General features: G+C 39.0%; 5 protein-coding genes across 5 annotated transcripts; 3 read left to right on the forward strand and 2 right to left on the reverse strand.

Annotated features, from left to right (window-relative positions):
- Positions 1-642: 642 nt before the first annotated feature.
- LOC106656480 (protein UXT homolog) lies at positions 643-1,406 on the reverse strand. The gene is made up of 2 exons (XM_014377479.2): positions 1,281-1,406; positions 643-1,172 (listed from the first exon to the last, which is right to left on the reverse strand). The coding sequence occupies exon 2, from the start codon at positions 1,166-1,168 to the stop codon at positions 710-712; it is 459 nt and encodes a 152-aa protein (XP_014232965.1). The 5' UTR covers positions 1,169-1,172; positions 1,281-1,406; the 3' UTR covers positions 643-709.
- A 263-nt stretch (positions 1,407-1,669) lies between these two features.
- Positions 1,670-4,235, reverse strand: LOC106656558. The gene is made up of 5 exons (XM_014377602.2): positions 2,910-4,235; positions 2,558-2,838; positions 2,270-2,488; positions 2,076-2,201; positions 1,670-1,998 (listed from the first exon to the last, which is right to left on the reverse strand). The coding sequence occupies exons 1-5, from the start codon at positions 3,856-3,858 to the stop codon at positions 1,738-1,740; spliced, it is 1,836 nt and encodes a 611-aa protein (XP_014233088.1). The 5' UTR covers positions 3,859-4,235; the 3' UTR covers positions 1,670-1,737.
- A 126-nt stretch (positions 4,236-4,361) lies between these two features.
- LOC106656557 (DNA ligase 4) lies at positions 4,362-11,428 on the forward strand. Its single transcript, XM_023462052.1, has 10 exons — positions 4,362-4,449; positions 7,745-7,909; positions 7,994-8,151; positions 8,225-8,508; positions 8,736-9,378; positions 9,451-9,580; positions 9,657-9,938; positions 10,004-10,549; positions 10,650-10,895; positions 10,971-11,428. The coding sequence occupies exons 2-10, from the start codon at positions 7,748-7,750 to the stop codon at positions 11,301-11,303; spliced, it is 2,784 nt and encodes a 927-aa protein (XP_023317820.1). The 5' UTR covers positions 4,362-4,449; positions 7,745-7,747; the 3' UTR covers positions 11,304-11,428.
- LOC106656556 (general transcription factor 3C polypeptide 3) lies at positions 4,364-7,691 on the forward strand. Its single transcript, XM_014377599.2, has 5 exons — positions 4,364-4,454; positions 4,676-5,051; positions 5,130-5,330; positions 5,411-7,203; positions 7,286-7,691. The coding sequence occupies exons 2-5, from the start codon at positions 4,684-4,686 to the stop codon at positions 7,564-7,566; spliced, it is 2,643 nt and encodes an 880-aa protein (XP_014233085.1). The 5' UTR covers positions 4,364-4,454; positions 4,676-4,683; the 3' UTR covers positions 7,567-7,691.
- A 4,294-nt stretch (positions 11,429-15,722) lies between the features above and the next one.
- LOC106656479 lies at positions 15,723-16,878 on the forward strand. The gene is made up of 3 exons (XM_023462077.1): positions 15,723-15,792; positions 15,887-16,366; positions 16,438-16,878. The coding sequence occupies exons 1-3, from the start codon at positions 15,774-15,776 to the stop codon at positions 16,707-16,709; spliced, it is 771 nt and encodes a 256-aa protein (XP_023317845.1). The 5' UTR covers positions 15,723-15,773; the 3' UTR covers positions 16,710-16,878.
- The last annotated feature ends 5,856 nt before the right edge of the window (positions 16,879-22,734 follow it).

Here is a 22,734-nt window from a genome sequence, read left to right on the forward strand (position 1 = left end):
TCAGTAATTCGCATTAATGTCATAAGTTTTTTGCCTTATATTGTTCTCTAATCGTTTGCATTATGAACACTTGTTATAATTTATGACATTTATATGACAGGTAGCCTTGGTTGTTACTACTATCATAATCCATTGATAGTTCAAATCTCAAAACTGATATTAATATTTATTAGTAACAAGGTTGTAAATGAAATGTTTTTTCAATTTAAGAATCTTTTCCCTGCAAACTAAAAATAAAACAATTCAACAAATAAGTAAATCTGATAAATTAAAATTATTTATTAACTTTCCCTTCAGATGGTAGAAATATTTTAACATGTATTTTAACATGTTAATAAATCAACTTTTTTACTAATTTTACTTATTTACTGAACAAATCATTCATCTACTGGTACAAGATACTCACCAAGAATTAAATTATTCATAATTTTGATGCAAACTAATGATAAAAGGTTTGACAATGCAACTCTCAATAAAAAAAGAACTAAACATATTATTAAAAATTAAATATTCTTTTAATTTCAACTGATTTTGCTAAAAAATGTACATGTTTCAATAATTAATTTCAAATAGTCACTGCATTATATATAATTATATAAACTATAGTATTTACATTTAAAGTACAAGTATAAAATAAGAATGTAATCTTTATTACATTTAAAATAAAATAATAAAATAAGAATGTAACTTTTATCACTGATACTCTGAACTAGTCATCAATAGTTTTTGGATCTAAGCCCTGAAGTTCTCGTATGCCTATCAACATGCACTTAATATGCGCATTGGTCTTTGCAACTTCTGTTTTTAAATTTTCTATTTGTTTGTTGAAAATTTTTATTCGTACATCAATTAAAACTAAAGCTTCATCCAGAGTAAATTCAACATAATAACCTAATCCAACGTTTAACATTATTTTCGATGCGTCATCGACTTGTGCCTGCATAAATATATTTTGACCTATATCTACTTTCGTTTTGAAACCTTTTTCATCCATTTTGTTTTCTTTTAAAACTTTAATTGTATCTTTCAACTGCTGGAACTCGAGAATCTCTGTATTTTTTTTATCTAATTGTTGCTCCAGTATGCGTAAATCTTCTTTGAGCTTGAAGTTTATAAATTCTTCAAACTGAACAATTTTCTCTCTAATTTGTGGATCCAAGTTCTCCATAATTCTTGAGAAAAAAATTTGAATTATTACATACTGCTTATACAAAACTTGTTGAGGATACTTTCATTTAACCAAAAAAATGAAAAAATTCAGTAATATTACGGATACTTACATTTTTTAATAATCTTCTTTACTAATGAATAAATAAGACACTAAATCAAATTGATAAATGCTACTGTATATTAATATAAAATGCTCATTGAGACATGTAAACAAAACGTAGCAGACACAAGTGGCGATTCACATAATCACACGCGGCCGCATTATGAACCTAACACTCGCGTGCATTGCATGCCACATGGCTCTGGCCAGTGACCACCATTAGATCATTTTGAGCGGTTGGTTTGAAATGAAAAAAACAATTACGGTAATCATCTTTGGGAATTCAGAGATATAAATAGTAATTGTAACCATGATTAATAACCATAATTTTAATAATTGGGAAGAGTAGAAAAAAATAATTTATAATATTTTAAAATATCTAATCAAACAAAAGATATATTTTCACTTATACTTTTATTTAAAAAAACAAATACGTTCATATTAAGTCTCCAGCCAAAAAAAAACTATCAATTACATTTTGGTATTGAAATATCCTCATTAAAAAATAAATTAACAATTCTGTTGATGTAATCTCGATATGGTTTCAAAAAGTAATAGTATTCATCTTCTTTTAGTAGTTTGAACGAGATTTTCATAACTTGTATCACTTGTTTTAAGATATCTTGGCTGTAAACCCATTTTGTATGATCATTTTCCATTATGTTCAAAACTTCTGGGCTGCAGTCTTCAAAAATTTGATTTTTTAGTTCCTCAGAAATTTTATATTCCTAAAAATAAAAAATAAATTTGAAATTTAAGATTTGTATGTTTAAAAATTAAAACATTTTAAAATAATTATGCTTACTGTATCACTTGATTTAGATTTAGTGCATTCTTTACAAGAAATAAACTTTTTATTTAAAGTTACAATTTGTTTTGATACTTCTAAGCCTCTTAGTTTGTTTATTAACGATGTGTTATTTTCACACAACTAAAAATTAAAGTAGAATATAAAAATTATTATTAAAAATTTAATTAAGTAATAAAATTTTAAAGTACCTTTTGTTTTGCTTGAATAAAGTTGGTAGCAAACATCATTACTCTACGTTCTGGCATGAATACTTTACTCACGTTGTGAGTACAATCATTATTTAACAAACTACAAAATGGAGTTAATATCAATCCTCTGCAAGCAGTAGGTAATATATTACATTTATTACACAAACGTTTATCACATTCTTCTGGATGATTTTCAGGTAATACCGTTGATCCTTGATACTAAAAAATATATTTTTGTAAATAATATTGAAAAAATGTTTAATGTCACCTAAGCAGTAAATATATTACTTCATTAGCATTTGTCTGTAAAATCCTTGAAAGATGAACTAAAATAATCTTAATGTCAATGAGAAAATAGTTATTTCCCTCAGCATTTAAGTCTTCATCTTTCAGAATACTTGAATATCTATATAATGCATTCACAGCCATTGATTCAATAACATATTTAGAAAGATCACCACCATTAGAAAATCGTTCCATACAAGGCAAGTTATAAATGCAATCAAAATCAAATACATTTTTACAGTCAACAACAGCTTGGGTACTTAAAAAGTTTTCTCCAGTTACCTCTGAAACAAATGTTAAAATAATTAATTAATTTCTAATTCAATAACTTGAAACTTCTCTTTCAATCAAATACCTCTTTTACTATCAATAATTTTAGCTTTTTCCATTATTTCGTCAACTCCATGTTTCTTTACAAACATTATGAATAATCTTAAAGCCATCAATATATAAGTCTTGTCTAAATCATAGTGTCTTTCACAGTACATATAAGGATAAACAGGACATTCTTCATCATGAAATTGTTCCCAAGCTAATTTTTTACATTCATCAGAACAATAAATAACATATGGACATGTATCACATGGTACTGCATTCCAAGCACATTTCAAGCAATAAGAGCAAACTAAATAAGTGAAGTCACATCTTGGGTATGCAACTACACTTTCTTCAATAGCAATAAGTTCACTTGCTTCGATTGTAGAATTTGTTAACAAATATCTTCCATAGTCTCTATCAACTTCAACATCTATTTTGTTAGATTTGTACGGTATCTCTTTTGGTAGAAGATCATGCAATTTAGTGCTTTGCTCCTCAACGCTATCATTATTTCCTTTCTCCATAGAAGCAATGCATGTTTGTTTAGTACTCTCAATATTCTCTTTTAACTGATCATTTTCAGATTTAGCTAGTTTTTCAGCTTTGGCCAATTCAATCATACAATCCTTAAACTTTTTCAAATGCAAGAGCAATTGGCTCTTTCTGAAGTAAGCTGTACCAAGTTCAAGATTTTTCTCTGCGAATGCTATGCTTTGATTGTAAAGTTCCAGCATATATTGATGATACTCATCATTATGTTCACATAAATCATAAGCACTATCTGCTTGAGCGAGAAACTGATCAGAAGATACCGTGCTTTTACCAGCTATGCAACAAATATCGTCCTGGATTTTGAAAAATTTGTCAAAGTCCAAAATGAAACGAACTTGTCGATCGTCCTCGTCAGCTGGATAGTCCTTGGTATCGATAAAATTGTCTTGGTCCATGGCGTAAATCGCCCCGTCACTGTCATCGAGCAAATCCATGTTTCAAGGAAATTCAATGAAATTTAAACAGTTAACCGACACTAATTGCGTCTGTGCAGCTGTAGATGTTTATCGCTGTCGAGATTTTGGCAGCGTTCGCGATCACTAATGCAAGTCCATGTTGGTGTACTTGGAGCGAATTAAACGGCGAAAATTCACACGTGTTCAAATTTGCAAGTGTATATACCTTCTATCGTTATACACAGCTAAAAAAAAAACTACGTCTGAGCAGCTATAAATAAGCGTTCTCGTCACTCTCATTAAATGCGCGAATATCTAAAGACGGTTATGAGTCATTCGAAACACAATTACGTGACGTTCGAATTTTCAGGGAAAAAAAAACAAGTCGCTGCCTGCATAGGCGCACGCCGCGTTCTGCTGCTCGAATCGTGTCGGCGCGAGTGTCGGTATCGTCGGCTCAGTTTGTAAACATGACGAAACGTGAGCGGTGCATTTCTGTATATACTTTTGATGTGAAATAGTGCATTGCTTTGAATGATTTAGTTTAATTTTCATGACGTCGAATTAAATACTTGATTTTCGTATTGATCGTACGAATTAATTGAACAGTATCCAGTGCCAAAGACTTAAGTAAGGTGACACAATTACTTATAACCTACCAATCACTATCTAACATGATAAATTATTACTTCTCTTTAATTAATTAGTTGTGTGATATATTAATGAGTTTTTTCTTCTTTCACAAAATATGAATATCATTGTTATTTGATCTGGAGAAATAAATAGTAAAAATTAATAACCTGTTGCATTTAATAATCAGGAAAAGTGAAGTGAATGTAAAATTATTATTTTCAAGTTTTTAAAATGGATGAAGTAAGGGAAAGTCCTAAAAAAGTTGATCAAGAATCATCAGAAAAAACCTTGGCTGAGCCAGATAATATTGTGCCAGATATCATTGTAGCTGATTCTTCTGTATTACAAACTATTGAATTGGAAGAGATAGATGCAACTAGCGCAAACTATAATAGCAATGAATTCGTTCCTGCTGAAATTATTAAGATTTATGAGGTACCAGTTGAGAATGAAGTCGATGTATGTTACGAAACAGCAGAAGAAACCCCTTTAGCACAAGAAAATATTTTGACTAGACAATTTTTAGATGGTGAATTATCGTTATCTGATTTAGCGGAAAAAATAGATCAAAATACCCAAGCTGATGAAGAAATAGATTAGTAAGTGTATAATAATTTTTTTTTTTTTAAATAATAAAATAATCTTGATGTTTTTAAATAAATTTTGATTTTTTTCAGCAATGCACCTGTTGAGAGTGTACCTACTGAAATTAATGAATCAAAAAATTCAGAAAAAAAAGATGTAAAACCGGTAATAAAACGCAGACATGTAAGAAGGGTCCTTCCTCAACCCTATCATGGTTTGATGGGACAAGCCAATGAATGCTTTGCAAAAGGTCAAATACAAACTGCTATTCAAATGTGTATGGAAGTTATTAGGTGTGTACAATATTCTTATTTTAAGATTTAAGAGCCTAAAGATTTCAATTATTAATGGATTATCATTAACCCATTTCCAGGAATGTACCAAAGGCTCCAAATCCGTACCAAACCTTGGCACAAATTTATGAACAAAATGAACCTGAAAAATCCTTACAATTTTCTTTGATTGCTGCTCATTTGAATCCTAAAAATGATTTATGGGAGGATTTAGCAAAATCTTCATTAAATTTTGGGAATGTAAAGCAGGCAATAATGTGTTATACCAAAGCTATTGAAAATGATCCAAAAAACATTGAATTATACGAAACTCGTGCTCAGCTTCAGACCGAATTCTTAAACGATCAAAAGGCTAAAATCAAAGCATATTCCAAATTACTCAACTACTTGGGTCCAGAGGATGGCCCAACAGTGAAGAAGTATGCTAAACTGCTTTTCGATGAAAGTATAAAGGAAAATTTGAATCAAATAGCTTTCAATGCTATGGAGCATATGTTTAAAAAATGTCCAGAGCTCGTTACTTACGAAGAATTGAACTTATTCGCTGAACTTTTGCTGCTGACGAAAAATTTCAGTCGCTGCCTAGATACTCTCGTCGAATTCACCCCCATCACCGTCGAATACGGAAGCATAGAAGTTGCTCCTGGAACGAATAGATTTAACATAACTTTGTGCATGATACCGGACGATTTGGCGGTAGATTTGAAAACCAAGTGTATCGTAGCTCTGTTAGAGCTGGGAGCAAGCGAAATAGTCGACGAATTGGTCGCGAGATTCCGAGAGATAGAGAACGTAGAGGAGTGCGGGGACCAGTACTTGGACATAGCGGAGGCCTTCATGGACAAGGGCGAGTTCGAGAGAGCTCTGCGACTGCTCGAGCCCATGGTGAACAGCGAGACGTACAGTCTCGCGGCGGTGTGGCTGCGACACGCCGAGTGCTGGGTGGGCTGCGGCGACAACGACCGGGCCATCAAGTCGTACGAGATCGTGCGCAAGCTCGGGCCCCAGCATCTGGGCGCGCGCATCGAGCTCAGCAAGCTCTACAAGGCCAAGGGCCAGTTCAAGAACGCGATCGCGGTGCTGGAGCAGGACCCGTACAGCCAGGAGGAGCTGGACGCGAGCGTGCTCTACGAGCGCGTCAAGCTGCTGTACAAGGCCAAGCGCTACGACGAGTACTTCAGGGACGCGCTGCTGCTGCTGTCGAGGCACAGTCTGACCGTGCGCTCCAAGATGGAGCTCACGTCCATAGCGCGCAGCACCAATCACAAGGCCAGGGTGGAGATACTGCAGCGCGATCGTCTGTCGCGCGGCGAGCCCGTCGACGAGCCCGAGCAGCTCAAGTTCTGCAACGTGAACGAGCCCAGCGAGAAGGAGGAGTTCCTCCTCGTCATGCAGCTGTGCAAGACCGCCTGCAGGCTCGGCAAGTACGGCATACTGCAGCGCGTCACCTTCACGGCGCTCACCTCGAAGCGCTTCTCGGCGGAGAACGACCATCTCATGTATCTGGCGCTGCTCTCGTGCATCAGGAACGCCGACTCGTACTCGGGCTTCAACGTGGTGCGCGAGATCGTGCGCAGTCGCAATCGCAACCAGCACTGGAACCTGCTCAACATCATCATCCAGAAGGCCGAGGACTCGCGGCACAATCGATTCATGATGCGACAGCTCGGCAAGGAGGACGCCTTCTCCTATCTGCACATACTGCACGCCAACAATTGCCTCGTCTCGGGCACCTACAAGTACGCCCTCAACGACTACATCTCGCTGTTCAAGACCAATCCGAGCTCGCTGCTGGCCCTGCTGATCGCCGTCACTCTGCTGCAGATGGCCTGTCAGAAATTTTCCGGCAAGAAGAATCAACTCGTCGTTCAATGTAAAACTACTTTTCATCGCATCTTTTCTCGATCCTACTAGTTTGTAATCGACTGATTTCGTTTTTTTTTCTTCCTTTACAGCATTGGGCTTCATGAAGACGTACATGGAGCTGCGAGGCAAAGAGTGCGAGCAAGAGTCCAATTACAACATGGGACGAGTGATGCATCAGCTCGGACTGCTGCCCAGCGCCATGCACTTTTACAAACTGGTGCTGACCAAGGAACCCTCCGAGCTCGTAAAGAGCAGGGAGAATCTGCTCGATTTGCGAAAAGAGGCCGCCTTCAATCTTCATCTGATTTACATGCAGTCCGGCAATCCGGAAATGGCGCGGATGTATTTGGAGGATTACATTACTATTTAGAGGAGAAATAAAGGCGGAATTTTGTTAATTTTGTATATAAATTGTATATGTGTGACTGTTTATTGTCAAAACCTTGTCCTGCGTAGTTTGTAGAAAGAGGAAGAAACTCAATAATACACCTGCTTCGATTATAGAAAAAAATTGTAGTATTTGATTTTGTACAAATTCTCATTCGCAGATCATGGCTTCGTCGTTGAGCTCAAAAATAAAGTTCAATTGGCTGTGCGGCTTGTTCGATAGAATTTCCAAAGCCAAGAGCGCGGAAAAGTACGACAAGTTGAGGGAATTCACCTACAAGTGTCGAAAGCTCGCGAGCGAAATAAAAGCCGATCATCCTGAAGCGGTGAGATTTATCGTTATATCCCATATGATTAATGTTTTGTCCAATGAAGTTTTTGATTTATTTGTGAAAATGCGTGGAAAATAGGATACGTCTCTATTTCCGGTTTATCGTCTGATAATGCCGACTCTGGAGCGCGACAGAGGACCCTACGGTCTAAAAACGAAAAGTCTCAGCCTCCTGTACGTCCGAGTTTTTTGTCTGGGAAAAGATAGTCCTAACGCCAGAATATTGACGGACTACAGGTAATTCATCGATAACAGAAAAAAAAATCGCGTGCTCCCACACGATGAACACATTTTATTTATTACTTCGAAGAAAACCGGAAACGTCCAAGTGCACAAACGACGATTTCGCCGATCGCGTCCACTCGATCTTACGCAACCGATTGCCAGCCGTGTCCAGCGACTCGCTCACCATCGAAGCTGTCAATAATTTCTTGGACGAGCTCGCCAAGTGCTCGGAAAACAACAAAAGCAGGGACGAGATGTTCCATCACTTTATCCGTCGCACCAAAGTCAGCGCCGACGATCTCAGGTGGCTCACGAGAATTCTGCTGAAAGACTTGCGACTGAATCTGCAGCAAAAAAGGGTGTTCGAAGGTAAGGAAACTCTCGAGCTGTTTTCATAATTGATCACGGGTGTAACGTGAGTAATTCACGAAAGTCGTTCTGTCGAGTCTCTGCGCGTGTGTGGTCGCGTAATCCGATATCCCCAAAGATGTCACCCACGCGTCAGATCGATTAACTTCCTATTTATCTTTCGGATCTCGCTTACTCTTTTTTCTCGCTAAACCCTCTCCGACGCCTCTACCATTATGTTTCCACAGTGCTACATCCGGACGCGGAAAAGATGTTCAACGTCACGTCGAGTCTGAAGCGCGTCTGCGAGCACTACTCGGTGGTGGGCCAGAACTCCGACGACGGTCAGAATCTCGAGGTCGAGCTGTTCGCCCACGTCAAGCCGATGCTCCTCGAGCGTCTCAAGTGGGAGCACGTCGGCAAACTGTTCAAGGACCAGCCGGCCAAGTACTTCGTCCAGACCAAGTTCGACGGCGAACGATCGCAGATACACGTGCGCGACGGCAGGTTCAAGTACTTCACGAGGCAGGGCTACGACATCACGCAGAAGCCCATGTACGGCGAGAGCAAGGACGCCGCCGGCGGTTTCGTGACGCGAAACATCGCGGAGCTGCTCGCGCCCGATTGCCGATCCTGCATACTCGACGGCGAGATGATGGGCTGGCACAAGGAGCGAGGCAGATTCGGCACCAAGGGACAGAACTTCGACGTGAAGAATCTGCTGGAGACGAGCAAGCATCAGCCCTGCTTCGTGGCTTACGACCTGCTCGTGTACAACGACGCGAGCTTGATGAACAAGCCGTACTCCGAGCGTTTGGAGTACTTGAGGAAGGCCTTTACCGATCGAGAGGGCGTGATGCAGCATTGCGAGACCAGCACGGTCACCAACGAGTACGTTCGTTTCTCGGGGTTAATTATTTTTTTTCTCTTCGATCGATAACGTTTTTTTTTTTGTTCTCGTAGGCAAGAGTTGCACCGATTGTTCAACGAGGCGTTGGATCGAGACGAAGAGGGGATCGTTATCAAGAGGCACGACGCTCGTTACAGTCCGAACGTGCGCGAAAAAAGCGGCTGCTTCAAGCTCAAAGCCGAGGTAAGTTTCCCCCCGCCCGTCCTATCCAAAGGTGGCTCGAATGGTGGAAAAATTCATCAATTTTTTCTTTTTCCAGTACTCCGACAAACTCGTGCAAGACTTGGACTTGATAATTCTGGGCGGCGAGTACGGCCAAGGTCGACACAGTGGTATCATCAGCTCGTTCGTCGTTGGCGCGGCCGGACCCCCGAGCAGCAGCAGCAGCAGCGGTGGCGACAAAGCAGCAGCCACGCCCTCGGAATTTTATCAAGTCGGCAGCGTGTCGTCCGGCCTGAGCGACGAGGATCTGAGGACGCTGCAGGAGAAGCTGAGAGATCATTGGAAGGATCGAAGGCCCGCGGGGATCGTCCCCGCGAAGGTATATTATTAAAAATTTCTACGAGTTCGGAAGGGGTATTGCAATCGAATTTTGATTGCGCGCAGAATGCCAATACCATTGCCAAATGGGTGTCGCCGAAGAACTCCATCATTTTGCAATTGAGAGCCTCGGAGCTGCAACCGACCACGAGATTCCCTCTGGGCCTGACCCTGCGCTTTCCGCGAGTCATGAAGGTGAGACACGACAAGCCCTGGTACGACGCCTGCTCCGCGGCCGAGCTCAAACGCATAGCCGAGGAGAAGGCGGAGAAGGAGCGCTCCAAAACGGCGCTGTCGAAATTGACGAAGAGGAAAGCCAAACTCGAGGACATCGAGGTCGACAACGGCCAAGAGGACGAGGAGCGAGAGGCCAAGCCGAAAATACGTAAGTACCAAGCCGCAGCTGTGTACGACGCCTTCGCGCCGACCGTGCGAGAGTTCGAGGTGACGCGCCTGTCGCGTCTCTTCGACGGCAGGGAGATCTGCGTGATCAACGGCGACGCGGAGCTGAGCAAGCGCGACATCGAGCTCGTGCTCACCGAGCACATGGCCAGAGTCGTGCAGAATCCCGGCCGGGACACTTACTGTTGCGTTGTCGGCGATCCCGAAACGGTTGGTTGGTCGGCACTGGCCCCGAGACTTGATAAACTTTTACGTAAAACGTAAAGCTTACCTTGTGGAGTATCTTATTTTTTTCCCTTTTTCTTGACAGTATAAAGCAAAGACTCTGATTGCTTCTGGGAAATACGACGTCGTCAAAGTCGATTGGCTGAAGAGAGCGACTCGAGCGGAAAATATCGGGAAACTCCAAGAGTTTCTCCCCTGGGACATGTTAGCCACTCGAGAAACTACCAAAGCCAGATTCAACGAGACGTACGACGAGTATCAGGACAGCTACACGCAAGATATCAAAGACGAGGTGGATCTGAAGCGCATCTTTAAAAATATCGACGATTCCGTAAATAACTGTCAAAACTTTTGATTATTTTCTTCTTTATCTTCTTTTTTTAATTTAAAACAAGAAATGTTTCAGGGAGACAAGCTCGAATTGACGGACGAGCAAGCGAAGCAACTCGACGAGGAATTGTTCGGCAGCGACAAATCGCCCTACTCGGTATTCCGTGGCCTGGTCGGTTACTTCGACGATGTGGACGCCTGCGAGCGATACTCCTTTGAATTTATGGGTGGACAGGTGGCTAAGAGCTTCGACGAGCATCGGGTCCAGTATGTTTTCGTCGACGACGACGACGGGGTAATTCCAGACGCGTACGCAAACAAAGACGTGCGAATTGTGAAAAAAAGCTGGATCGCCGCTTGCGTCGAGCAGAGAAAATTTTTGCCTATCGACGATTATACACCTTGTTGATTTTTTATGCTTGTACTGCTATCTTACATTTGTTAACTTAGTTATAAGAATACACCCCCCGCATGTGCTTGTAAATATAGGTTCTAATGAATGAAAAATAAAAATCATGTAATTTCGTAAAGGAATTGCCAAGTATTTATTCAAACGACACAAATTTAGTACAGCTTAGCGCATTCCAAAATCGAGAGCGAAGAAAAACACACTTAAAGTTTCTGCGCGAGCGCGATACTCAATTTATCTTAGAAACGCCAAAAGATTGTCACCCGCGCGCGCTGCTCGTATACGTTTCACTTATGAAAGCAACGTGTACGCGCTTTGGCGTTAAGGGCGTCGCGTACGCAATCGAAACCTCGAAAGAAAAATGATCGGTGGTCTGTGCGCCTCTCGCGCCTTTTGACTGACAGCTTTGACTTTGCCATGCGCGCGCGCAAAGAGTGTAACACAGCAGCAGTGTGAAACATTCGAAATAGATCTCTCTCTCTCTCTCGCTGGCTCGAGCCACTACGCGAAATATGACAGAGTTGCGGAGGCTTGTTTGGCACGTGTATATAAATGTTCATTTACTTTTAACTCCTCTCGTGCGTTATAAGTGACACTTCGTCATATACGTACCCCAGCCAGGCAGCAACAGCGGCAACGAGCGTAAAAAAGCAATTTCGTATATAGCTCGGCAATGCAAATATACTCTCGGGGAAGAGAGCGATATAATAGGAAATTAGGCTTATTCTTCTTTGAAAAGGCAACAATAACATGCTCTTGCTTTACTCGATTTTTTTGGAATTTCGTGTAAGTAGAGAGAGAGAGAAAATTAAATGTCGCAAAAGACAAACACAACTCGTTGGTTCTCTTCCGAACGCGAGTACCATCGGAAATAAACACCCACGTAGTTCTTTGAAACGACTATGGCTTGCACGCAAAAAAAAGACATTCAATTTGTGAATTATTCAATCAATAAGTATTATTGATTGCTATTACGACGACGAAAAGAGGCACATAATGTTTCACGCGTGAGTTTCATTTTTTTTTCTTTCTTTCCTCGCAGCTTGTGAATCGTTAACTCTCTGACACTTCCGACTCTCTCTCTCTCTCGAGTTCGGATTATTAATTGAGTTTTGTGTGACTTTTGCGAGTCGACTCGCGCGCGCAAAAACGCTTTTAACTCGCTGCTTCTCTTTCTCTCCTCCGCGGCGTGGCCTTTTGCAGCAGCTCGTTAACTCCGCAGACCCGTCGAAATTCATTTCTAGCCTGTGCGTATCTCGCGGCCTGCAGTTTAGAGATACGTACGTTACGATTTTCAACAACGACAAAAGGTTCTTGTTATGTTGCAGAGAAAAGAAAAAGTAAGGAAACTCGGATTGTCACGAGGGAGCGGCGTGTATTTTTCGAAAGCAACGATGATGCTCTTCACAAAGATTTACTTTTTCTCGCAAATTGCACCGGTGTTGATTGCTCTGGGGCTGGTTCCGTCGAAGTCGGTGGCACTGGTCTGTATCGTGACCGATGGTTTTGTCGGGCGCTGGACCAGGATCCATCTTTGTTGTTGTCGTTGGCGTAGCCAGCCGCACTCGTTTGGACGAGTCGAAACTGTCGCCGCAGTCTCTTTTACGTTGTTTGCCATCGCTCTGAGTGACGGAGAAGAAAAAAAACATCAAACGAATTCTCGAACGATATGCTCGACTCGATCTTACCTCGGTTCTGCACTCGTCCGTGAACGACCGATTCAACGCGTCCAAATCTCTGAGCGTCTTCTCGAAGTTCAACTGCATCTGCTCGATCGTCTGATAATGATCGCTGCCGCCGCAGTCGCCGCAGTGTCTCGATCTCGCCGACAACAGCGGCACCGGTGAACGATTGCCGCCGATCCGCGGCGCCAGAGCCTCGCAACTGCTCGAGGACGACGGCGTGTTCTCCTCGAAACTCGTCGAGCCGAGCGACAATCGACGGGGTATCGGTTTGCCGTCGCATCTCCGGCCTTTGTAGACGGCGCTGCGACGTTTTTTCCGTCGATCCTTGGCCGGACGGACTCGATTCGACGACGAGACGGAGCGAGACGATCGTTGCTTCAACGACTGGACGGAGGTACAATGACATTGACGGGTGAACTCGGCGGCCGGGGCTCCTTCGCACGTGTCAAAGTCGGTGGTGGAATCATCCTTGCACTCGATCGAACGACTATTTGTCTCTGGGACAGCCGCCGCCGCCGCCACTTTTCGCGCTCCCTCCCGGTAGCACTCTGCGTTCGTTAATTAATCAAAGTTAATCGTCGTTTCGCTTTTTCGAGCTCTCGTAATTGAGAAAAATTATCATACTCACTTTCCCGTGCAAAAGCACGGCTCGGGCTTGGTCGAGCTAGACAACAAGAGTTCACGCTACGTCAATACATTCGTTTTACGTTTGTTTCGAATTTTCGCCACGCTTTATTTATCATCAAATTATACTCACTTGGCGCTCGGTGGACAAGGACAAGATTTCGAAGACGAGCCGCTGCCAAAGCCGCCACTGCGAATAGAGCGAGCGATTCGTTCGATATATATTATATATATATTTTTATTTTCAACGAGCTCGAGGAAAACAAATACTCACGTTTCCTTCAAGTAGCCAAAGTAAAAGAATAACATGCCAGTCAAGCCGAGAAAAAATTTGCTCAGATACCAGCCGCAGTAGCTCGTGCAGTGAGGCATAGTACAATTTTGAGACGCGTCGATAAGAGGGGAGAAAGCTCTAAAGCTCGAGCGAATTCAGGCCGCGATACCGATCTTTGCCGCCCGATGTTCTCGTTTCACTCGACATAATTACAAAAATTGATCTGAATTAACCATTGTACTTGTGGGAGGACACGTGAAAAAAAGGTTACAAAAATGTAAACACACACACACACACAAGACACGCAAAAGTTCGACAAAAGACGATCGAATTCCCGAAACCACGAAACTACGACGTTTTTCCGCGCGCGCGTGTAATTCATACGACGAATCGAGTTGCATTCGACGAACATGACACGCGAGAGGAAGTAAGGTTAAAAAAATTCATTTAGCGAGAAAGCAAACAATCTCGAGTAATTGACTAAATACAAACGACCGAAAAAAAGTATCGACTAATTATTGGTAAAAAAAAATTTTTTTTTTAAACTTCGAATTCCTTGGAAGCTCGCTACACAAGGAGAGAGAGAAAAGACACAGAGAGAGGCAAACAAGTATCTTCATCGGTCCAAGTCATTCGCGTGTGTATATTTAAAATCACGTTCATTTGAAAAGACACGCGTATTATAGGCTCTTTTTGACAGCCTGCGTGTGAGTGTGTGTGTGTGTATATTACGGAGAGAGAGACACGCGGAGACGCGTCCCGAGTGTCACTCGGGCCTGTCCGAGCTACGCACGAATAATCACGAGATTGTACTTACCAGCGAATATATATTACACCAATAGCCACTAAAATATGAAGGAAATTATTACCAGTACTCCTATTACTACTAAGGTTATCCAGACGCATTTTTTCCATTTTTTCTTGTCGCACTCGCCCTCGCTACAACACATTTTCGTAAATAAATTTTTTTTCTTAAGGCTTTTCTTTTTTTTTTTTTTTCGAAACACGACGCGAGATATATATGTATGACGCGGGAGAGGAGTCGGGGAGAAAAAATAACATATAATACTCGAGCGTGCACTTTACTCGGCGTTGCGGTGATACAGTATAAACACGCTCGTGTCAATTACTAAAACAACAAATATATCGTCGGATATTTTACACTGTACAAAGTACACGGGAGAGCGGAAAAAAATCACGATGAGCTTGTAATGTGTCGCTCGTTTTGTAAAAAAGTGTGCTGCTTGTAACCCTATTAAATGGATTTGCGAGAGATTGAAAACATCAACGAGAGCTTTGAGAGTATACTTTGGTACTTTTAAAAAGAAGCAACTATTTTAGATTATATTCGTAATTTTATGAAAATTAAAAAATGATCAATGATCAATGATCAGAATTGATGGAAAATGAAAATGAACGAAAATATGAATCAATTACGTAACATGAAACATTATAAACGGAATATGTACATCGTCAAGGCGAGCTTGTACTCGACTCCCAAGTGTCCACGCCTCAAGCGCGAATGTAAATATACGCAGGTACCATTTTATTTCACCGTGAAACAATGCCTTTCGCCGATCGTACAGCGGCAAAAGCACGGCAGAAAAACTCGATACGATCTCCGATGCGTCGAAAATTGTGGGCGTCCACGAGCGCGTCCGCCGCCGCTTTCGTCAATCAGGCCAATGACGACGCGCGGCCGGCGCGCAAAGGAGGGGCGTGCGTGCCGCTGTCTCGTCGGAAGAGTCGAAAATTAGATTCTCGCTGGCGACGACCGTCTTCGTTCTCGATCTCGAGAAAAACTTCAGTTTTGTCTTCGGACCCTTGAGAGACAGACGCTGGCGCGCACGAGCTCTAGTTTTATCGACGATTTTTCCTTCATCAATCATGGAAGATTACGATTCCGGTACTGATTTAATTGTAAATTAAAATCTCTGTGTGCGTGTAGTGTTATTCAATATATTTATCTAATAAATCGTTTGTATTCGTTACCGATCAAGTGTCCTCCGAAGGCTCGTACTCGCCCGTGGCCAAGCTCCGAATTCCGCCATCGACGCCGTCGCCACCTTCCTCCTCCTCCCTGTCATCGTCGTCGGGCCGGGCGCGATCGCCGAAATGCGCTCGCTGTCGAAATCACGGGGTCGTGTCGAGCTTGAAGGGCCACAAGCGCTCCTGCGCCTGGAAGGACTGCCAGTGCGCCTGCTGTCTCCTGGTGGTCGAGCGTCAGCGAGTGATGGCGGCCCAGGTGGCACTGCGCCGACAGCAGCAGGCCCGCGACCAGCTCGAGTTCCAGGCGCGGATGAGCGATCAGAGCCAGGGCGGAAGGCAGAGAGCCGTGGCCGCTTATCAGAGGAGATCGAGGAACTTTCAGAGGCACAGGGCTCAGCTGCAGAGCCGAGGATCGCTCGGAGTCGTCGGCTCGCTCGTGGGAACGGCGGCTGCGTCCTCGACGCGATTCGCTTGTTTGACGCGCGTTTCGGGTATGTAAATTATAGCGATCAGCGTACAATGAGTGTTTGAATTTTTTTTCATAAGTTTTTTTTTTTTTCAGAACATCGATCGTCCAACGACGGACAAAGCTTGCCAAACAGTACCCCGTTACCGATCACGAATCTATCGAACTTCTGTCCCGCTGCCACGGCGATCCCCAATTGGCTCTCCTGCTTTCCGATCGTCAAATCTACGCAGAAATATTTCGACAACGCTAGCGGCAACAGTTACGAAAGACAACGAAACTGCTTCCAGGGACCTAGTCAAAGACCACAAAATAGCAAAAAATTAAACATCTCATTCAGCATAGAATCGATCATGGGATTGAAATGATTATGCGTGTTACAGTTGTGTTTCGAATTGTAAATAGTATAAATGTATGAATTAATATTGAGTGCCTTTTTAGAGTTACATTTAAGTTTGTTTTGTATATACCGAGAGATTATAATTTATTAAATATGAAGACGTTATGAATAAATGAAAGCCAAATTTAAAAAAAAATTGTCATTGCAAATTATTTTTCTCGTAAGAGGACTTTGAAATTCTGTTAAGCTTCTTCTTTTTTTTTTAATATAAATCTTAGTTGGCCCTAATCCCACAAGATAAGCGCGAACAAAATGTAACAATGGGATATTTACAAGTAACTTTAGTTTAAAACGTCAAAGTGACATCGAGCTCGCGACAGTTCAGAAAAAAAAACAATTTTTTTCAGCGATACGCGCGTGCTAAAACCGACCATGAAGAACGAACAGATCGACGCGAATCAATGAAGCATGGCCAAAGATGACGGCAGACACGAGCGAATTATAATTGCAGATCAAAAGAACCATTTGACAGCTGTCAAACTACTCTAATGAAAATCAACAAATTTCGATTAGAGGCAACTCTATTCTTTTTATTTTTCGGCTGAAGATGATTGCTTCAATAGTTCTTCGCTTGTGGTATAATAACTTATTAACTTCGTAAGCTAGATTAAAAAAGTGGACGGAAATCAATTGGGTTTGAATAAAAAGTCAGCCAAAATTGATATATTATTTATCTATATACACACTTTAATAACTCAGAAAACAAATATATTGTACAATAATAATTATAATAAATATTGCTATTAATGTTTTTATTTTTATTTTTTTTAAATATTCTGCGTGATAATAGAATCGTATTATCAATCGTAGTAATAAAACACCAACAATTATATTATTTTCCGCTCGCACGATCAATATTGGGAAAGAATATTCATATTTAGTTTTTTAAACCCTTAGTATTTTCTGTGTCTCTCGAAATTTTACGTCATTAGTCCTAAAAAGCTTCGCTTTCTAAGGCGTTTTGAGCGTTAAATATCTTCAATAGATTTTTCGCATACTTTGATTTTTCATTGATGCGCAAACTTTGTATATACCATTTTATCATGACAATAATCGTGTTAGGTACAATAACGATATAAAGATCGATTATCAATATTTAATATCAATATTTAATCTGTGAAGGATCGATTTGATTTTCTTCACGTATGCTCCACTCTTATTGTAACGAATAGATTGTCGCTTTAATTTTTCATCTGTTTTTCTTGTCTCGTTCATTTGGTCTTGTTTCCTTTTAATTTCCTCTTATGTCGTTGGTTTGTTTTTATTGTTTCCATTTATTTGTTTCGTACTTGTCTCAAATTACCCTGCTTTATAATTTTCGTTTTTTGTATTTATTACATATTTCGTTCTCTCGGAGTGAATCTTTAAATTCAAAACGTTTATTATATTCGACAGATATATCGAGTACACCGATGTAGAATGTAGTTATAGTTGAGGTCGATACTGAAGTTGTTATTTTTACTTAATTATTATCAAAATTGATAGAATAATCTAGCCAATTTTACACTTTGTCTTTATATCGGGTATGCGAGTAAGAAACTTCAATTTGCGATGATACGCGCGAATAATTGCTCGTAACTCTTGTATTTGCATTATAATTTTATACCCTTATTATGAAAATCGATATGTAAAAATAGTCGAGTGTTTTTTTACACATTTATAAGATTTATCATAATCTTAACATTTTTTTTGTTCTTTTAGTTTCATTTTTTTTGCACGTGCAGTCATAAAACTAATCCCGATATAATTTTTTATTTTTCATATGTACTATTACGATTGTTATTCGAATTCCATACATAAGACATACAATTGTACACTTATTGTGTTCTATATATCGATCGATTAAAAATTGCTCAGCAGATTGAAAATATTTACTTTCAAGTAAGTTTTTTTGGGTTCAGTTGATACGATGCTTATATAGTTTTATACGTGATCATGCGCGAGGAAAAGTTTTACAGAGTTTTTACGTTCGTTACAGCGAACGTATCGTCATTGCACGTTTCTTGCAATACACAATTTTTTTCTTTTATTTTTGTTTTTCTACGATCATTTTACACTCGCAAAAATGAAAATGATTCAATTTATAAATAAGACATATAAATAATTACAAAAAATATGTAATCCTGTATTTCTCTTTCTCTCTCATACACGCAAACTATCAATCTCTCACTATCACATGCTCTCTATTATGCGTCGTCGTTAAAACAACAACTAATTGATAACTTTCTGTCTTTTATTTTTCAGTACACATAAAAAGATATAGCAATTGAATATAAATACTCCATATAACAATCATCTCCATTATCATTCGGCCTTTCGCACAATTCCACTTCATTACTTGAGGATAATTTACAAAGAATATCAGAATGGCAAATCAAGTCTTTTATTTTATACACTCACTCATACCTATGTATTTTACGTAATTGCACTCATTAGTATCATCATTATAATTAATAATTTCCTCTTTTTCTCATTCACTTTTAATTCTTTTCCTTCATCGCATCATCATTTTTTTCCTTTCTTATTATTATCACAAAATCGAGGTCCGCTCTTTTTTATTCATAATTAAATAAATAAGATCGGAATCGGAAGAAGCTCGAAAAAGACATTCTTTTATTTTATTTTAATCTCAACAATGATTATTTTATCATGCAGGGTTGAATCGGGCGTGATGAACGACAATTGGTTGTAAACTTTTATCTTTTATTTTCTGTGGTTTTTTGTCATCGAGATCTGGATGCTCGATGCAATAAGTTAAAATTGGTCTTTTATTTTGGCGCACATAATAATGGCCCACAATTGGGGGTAGAATCAATGGGCTTCGCAGCTCTTGCAATGCAATAATATTTATCGGACAAATTCGATAATTATAAAGTATAATAGATGTTGTGCCTACATTATAAGTATATAAATATTTTTTTCTTATTAAATGCAAATGCTTCATCTCAAATCTTCTTCAATTATTAATGTCTAGTTCAGGTATAGTTTGCAATAATGCCACCTCGTTTATAAGTTTACTATTTTTATTAAATAGACCATTGGTCGAGGAAAGAAGTTTTATTTTATTCGGTGCGCGTAAAAGTACAATCATTGGAGGTAAAAGAAATTTTCCATTTATACACAATAAGATTTTGAGATATTTATGCACTGTATTTTTTTTTTTTTTTTATCAACACATCGTTATTAAGTTTTTACTTCAATATTTGTGTTTTCACTGACAGATATGTGGATGATAGAATGGGTGAAGTTGATTTTCAGATCAACTCATACATTTATAAGATCAAGGCTTGTTATTACTTTATATCATTTTTATTACATGTATGGAGAGGTTTTTTGCGCGGGCGCGGGGGGTTGCACGCATTGTTGTTGGGTTCTTTTCGTTCTTTCTACGATTGATTAAACTGGAAAAAGAAAAAAGCCTTACGAAGTAAAAAAAGAAAACGAATCTGGATTATGAAAAAATCGAATGAGTTACTGTAAGCTCAGTAGAAGTTACGCTAAGCGACGGCTCGATTAGCTTTTCTTTTCACTCAATTTCGCATTCGCATAGTTTATCATATATTTTTTTTAAGGAAGATATGTGTGTTATAGATATATACGGATTATGAAGTTGATTTTTTTTTCTTTATAGTGAAATATGGATCATTACTATTTTATTTTTCTTCTCTCATTGTTTTCTCTAGCGTTAAAGCACTTTTCCACCTGCGAGTCGAATCAACTTTTTTGTTTTGTTTACTTATTTCTCTTTACTACGAGAGAGCAAAAAAAACGAGGCAAATAAATCATCGCTTCTTTTTTGCCGCGCCGCATGTATAGTTTCGAATAAGATTAATAACTGGCGATCCTCCGAAAGATCGCGTATAATATATAATATTCATATTTATATAATATAATATATAATATATTTGTATTTACTCATTACATTCAATATAAAGACTAAAATTCGTCAAAAACTACTTGCTAAAAATACACGACGATATACGACTAAAACCGGATGTTCTTTATTCTTCCATCCCAGCTTCGACATGTGCTTGATTATGTTTTAGTATACTGATGTGGTTCCGCAGATATGTGTATAGAATGATGAATGTATATGTCTCTTTTTTTTATTCCTATCACCCCTTTTTTGTTAGATTCATCCCGCTAGTTAAATTATTATTTATTTGCTTTTACACGTAAGTATAGTTATTTATTGTGTTACAAATATTTTGTGTTTTGCGTGCATTATATGTTACATATACCCTGAAATTTTGCATTATACAATTTTTTTTTAAGCATGCAATTATAATGCTCCAATATTGATTTTTTCCTAATTTAACAAATTTTGCCCTACTCTCCTGGAGGCAATTCAAATGGAATTTGGCAACAAACGTAAGTTATTTTTTTTGGCTTTCTTTTTAGAGGCAGCGAGTCTTTGACACGCACGAAATAATTTTGAAAAACGTGATCATCTTTCAGAGCGTAACTCTATATGCGCTTTTCGATTTTATAATACCTTGGCTTCGTGATTCGTGTCACATCGTCAACTCGGTAACACTTAAGTACATGTAATGTATTTAATGATTCTTATTACATTAATATATTTTCCAATCAATAGAGTTTATTTGATAATTATTATTATTTTTATTTTTTGTTTAATTATAACCCTGTTTCCTTAAAGGCTTCTTAAAAACATCAATTACTTCGACCAAATATTATAATTATTCAAAGAGCTTGAAAAACCAAATTCAACCGGCCACGCAATTCACTCTTGTTCTCGTAATAAAAAAAATTAATAATGGTAAATAAATAAAAGTCAAATGATGATGAAAAATTTGTCACATATTTCAACAAATAAAATTTTATTGAAAAAGAATTATTCTTACGTCGACACCTACAAACATAAACACAAAACTGCAAAAAAATAATAATAATGTAATACGCCTTGTACCATAATAAAGTTAATAAATAAGAGCAAACAATTCAAAATAATAATCGAGTTAAACTTGTACTATTAGTAACAATTGTAGCTGTCAATAGTAGCTGAATAGTTATAGTAGTTTATAGTAATAGTTATGGTAGTAGCCGTAGCATCAGTAGTAATAGTAATAGTAGCTCAATATTTTTCATACAGATACCCGAAACGTAATGGGCAAAAAACAAAATCAAATTTTCTCTTTTTTCTTGATTTTCAACGATGCCCACACGTGCCGGTAATTTATGCAAATGAACGAAAAAAATTATACAAATCATTCCGTCGCAGGAGCTCGAAATAAGTGTGGATATGTGTAATGTATTATCAATTGTATGTGTCTCGATTTATACCTCTAAATTATTATTTGATATTATATACGACGAAAATGTACGACAATCGTGGGAAGAGACATATTTTCTCGAAGATCATTTCACGCAAGTCTCCCGATTATTTGGCACGTGAATTTTTGGGAATGGGCTTGATATAACGTAAAATGTTTTTGGCACTTTGCGTTTGAATTATTTCTCTTTTCTTTTTCTTTTTGGCATGCACCAGATCTACAACCAGATCTATAACTTTTCGATATCGACGAAAATTCACTTCCCAGCCAGTGAGGTTTTGCGTTACATTATGTAATGAGATTCTTAACTTTTCTTTTACACATCAATTTCTACGATAATTTTCGCACAGTATAAGTTTTTTTTGTAAAGTAAAAATTATAACGATCACGACTCGAGAGAATATTTCTTCAATATAAAAACTAAGTTATACGTTTCCTTAACTGATTGCCTTTGATTTTCTTATTTCTGCTTTCTTTCTTTTTTTTTGTTATTAACGTTTAAATTGGCAAAAAATCAACGCGTCCTTCGCGTGCGAATTTTCCCCCTTCATTTACACGCTCTCTGTAAGATTAAGGCCCCCGCACTGTACAATGTATAGATTGCTCTACGCCACGAGAATAATTATAATTTTTGTTTCTTTTTTGTTATACTTTCAAAACCCGGTATAATGAAAAGATGATCCACGTACACTCACGCAC

The sequence above is a fragment of the Trichogramma pretiosum genome, unplaced genomic scaffold (assembly GCF_000599845.2).
Source record: "Trichogramma pretiosum strain Unisexual culture from Peru unplaced genomic scaffold, Tpre_2.0 scaffold20, whole genome shotgun sequence".
Lineage (NCBI taxonomy): Eukaryota > Metazoa > Arthropoda > Insecta > Hymenoptera > Trichogrammatidae > Trichogramma > Trichogramma pretiosum.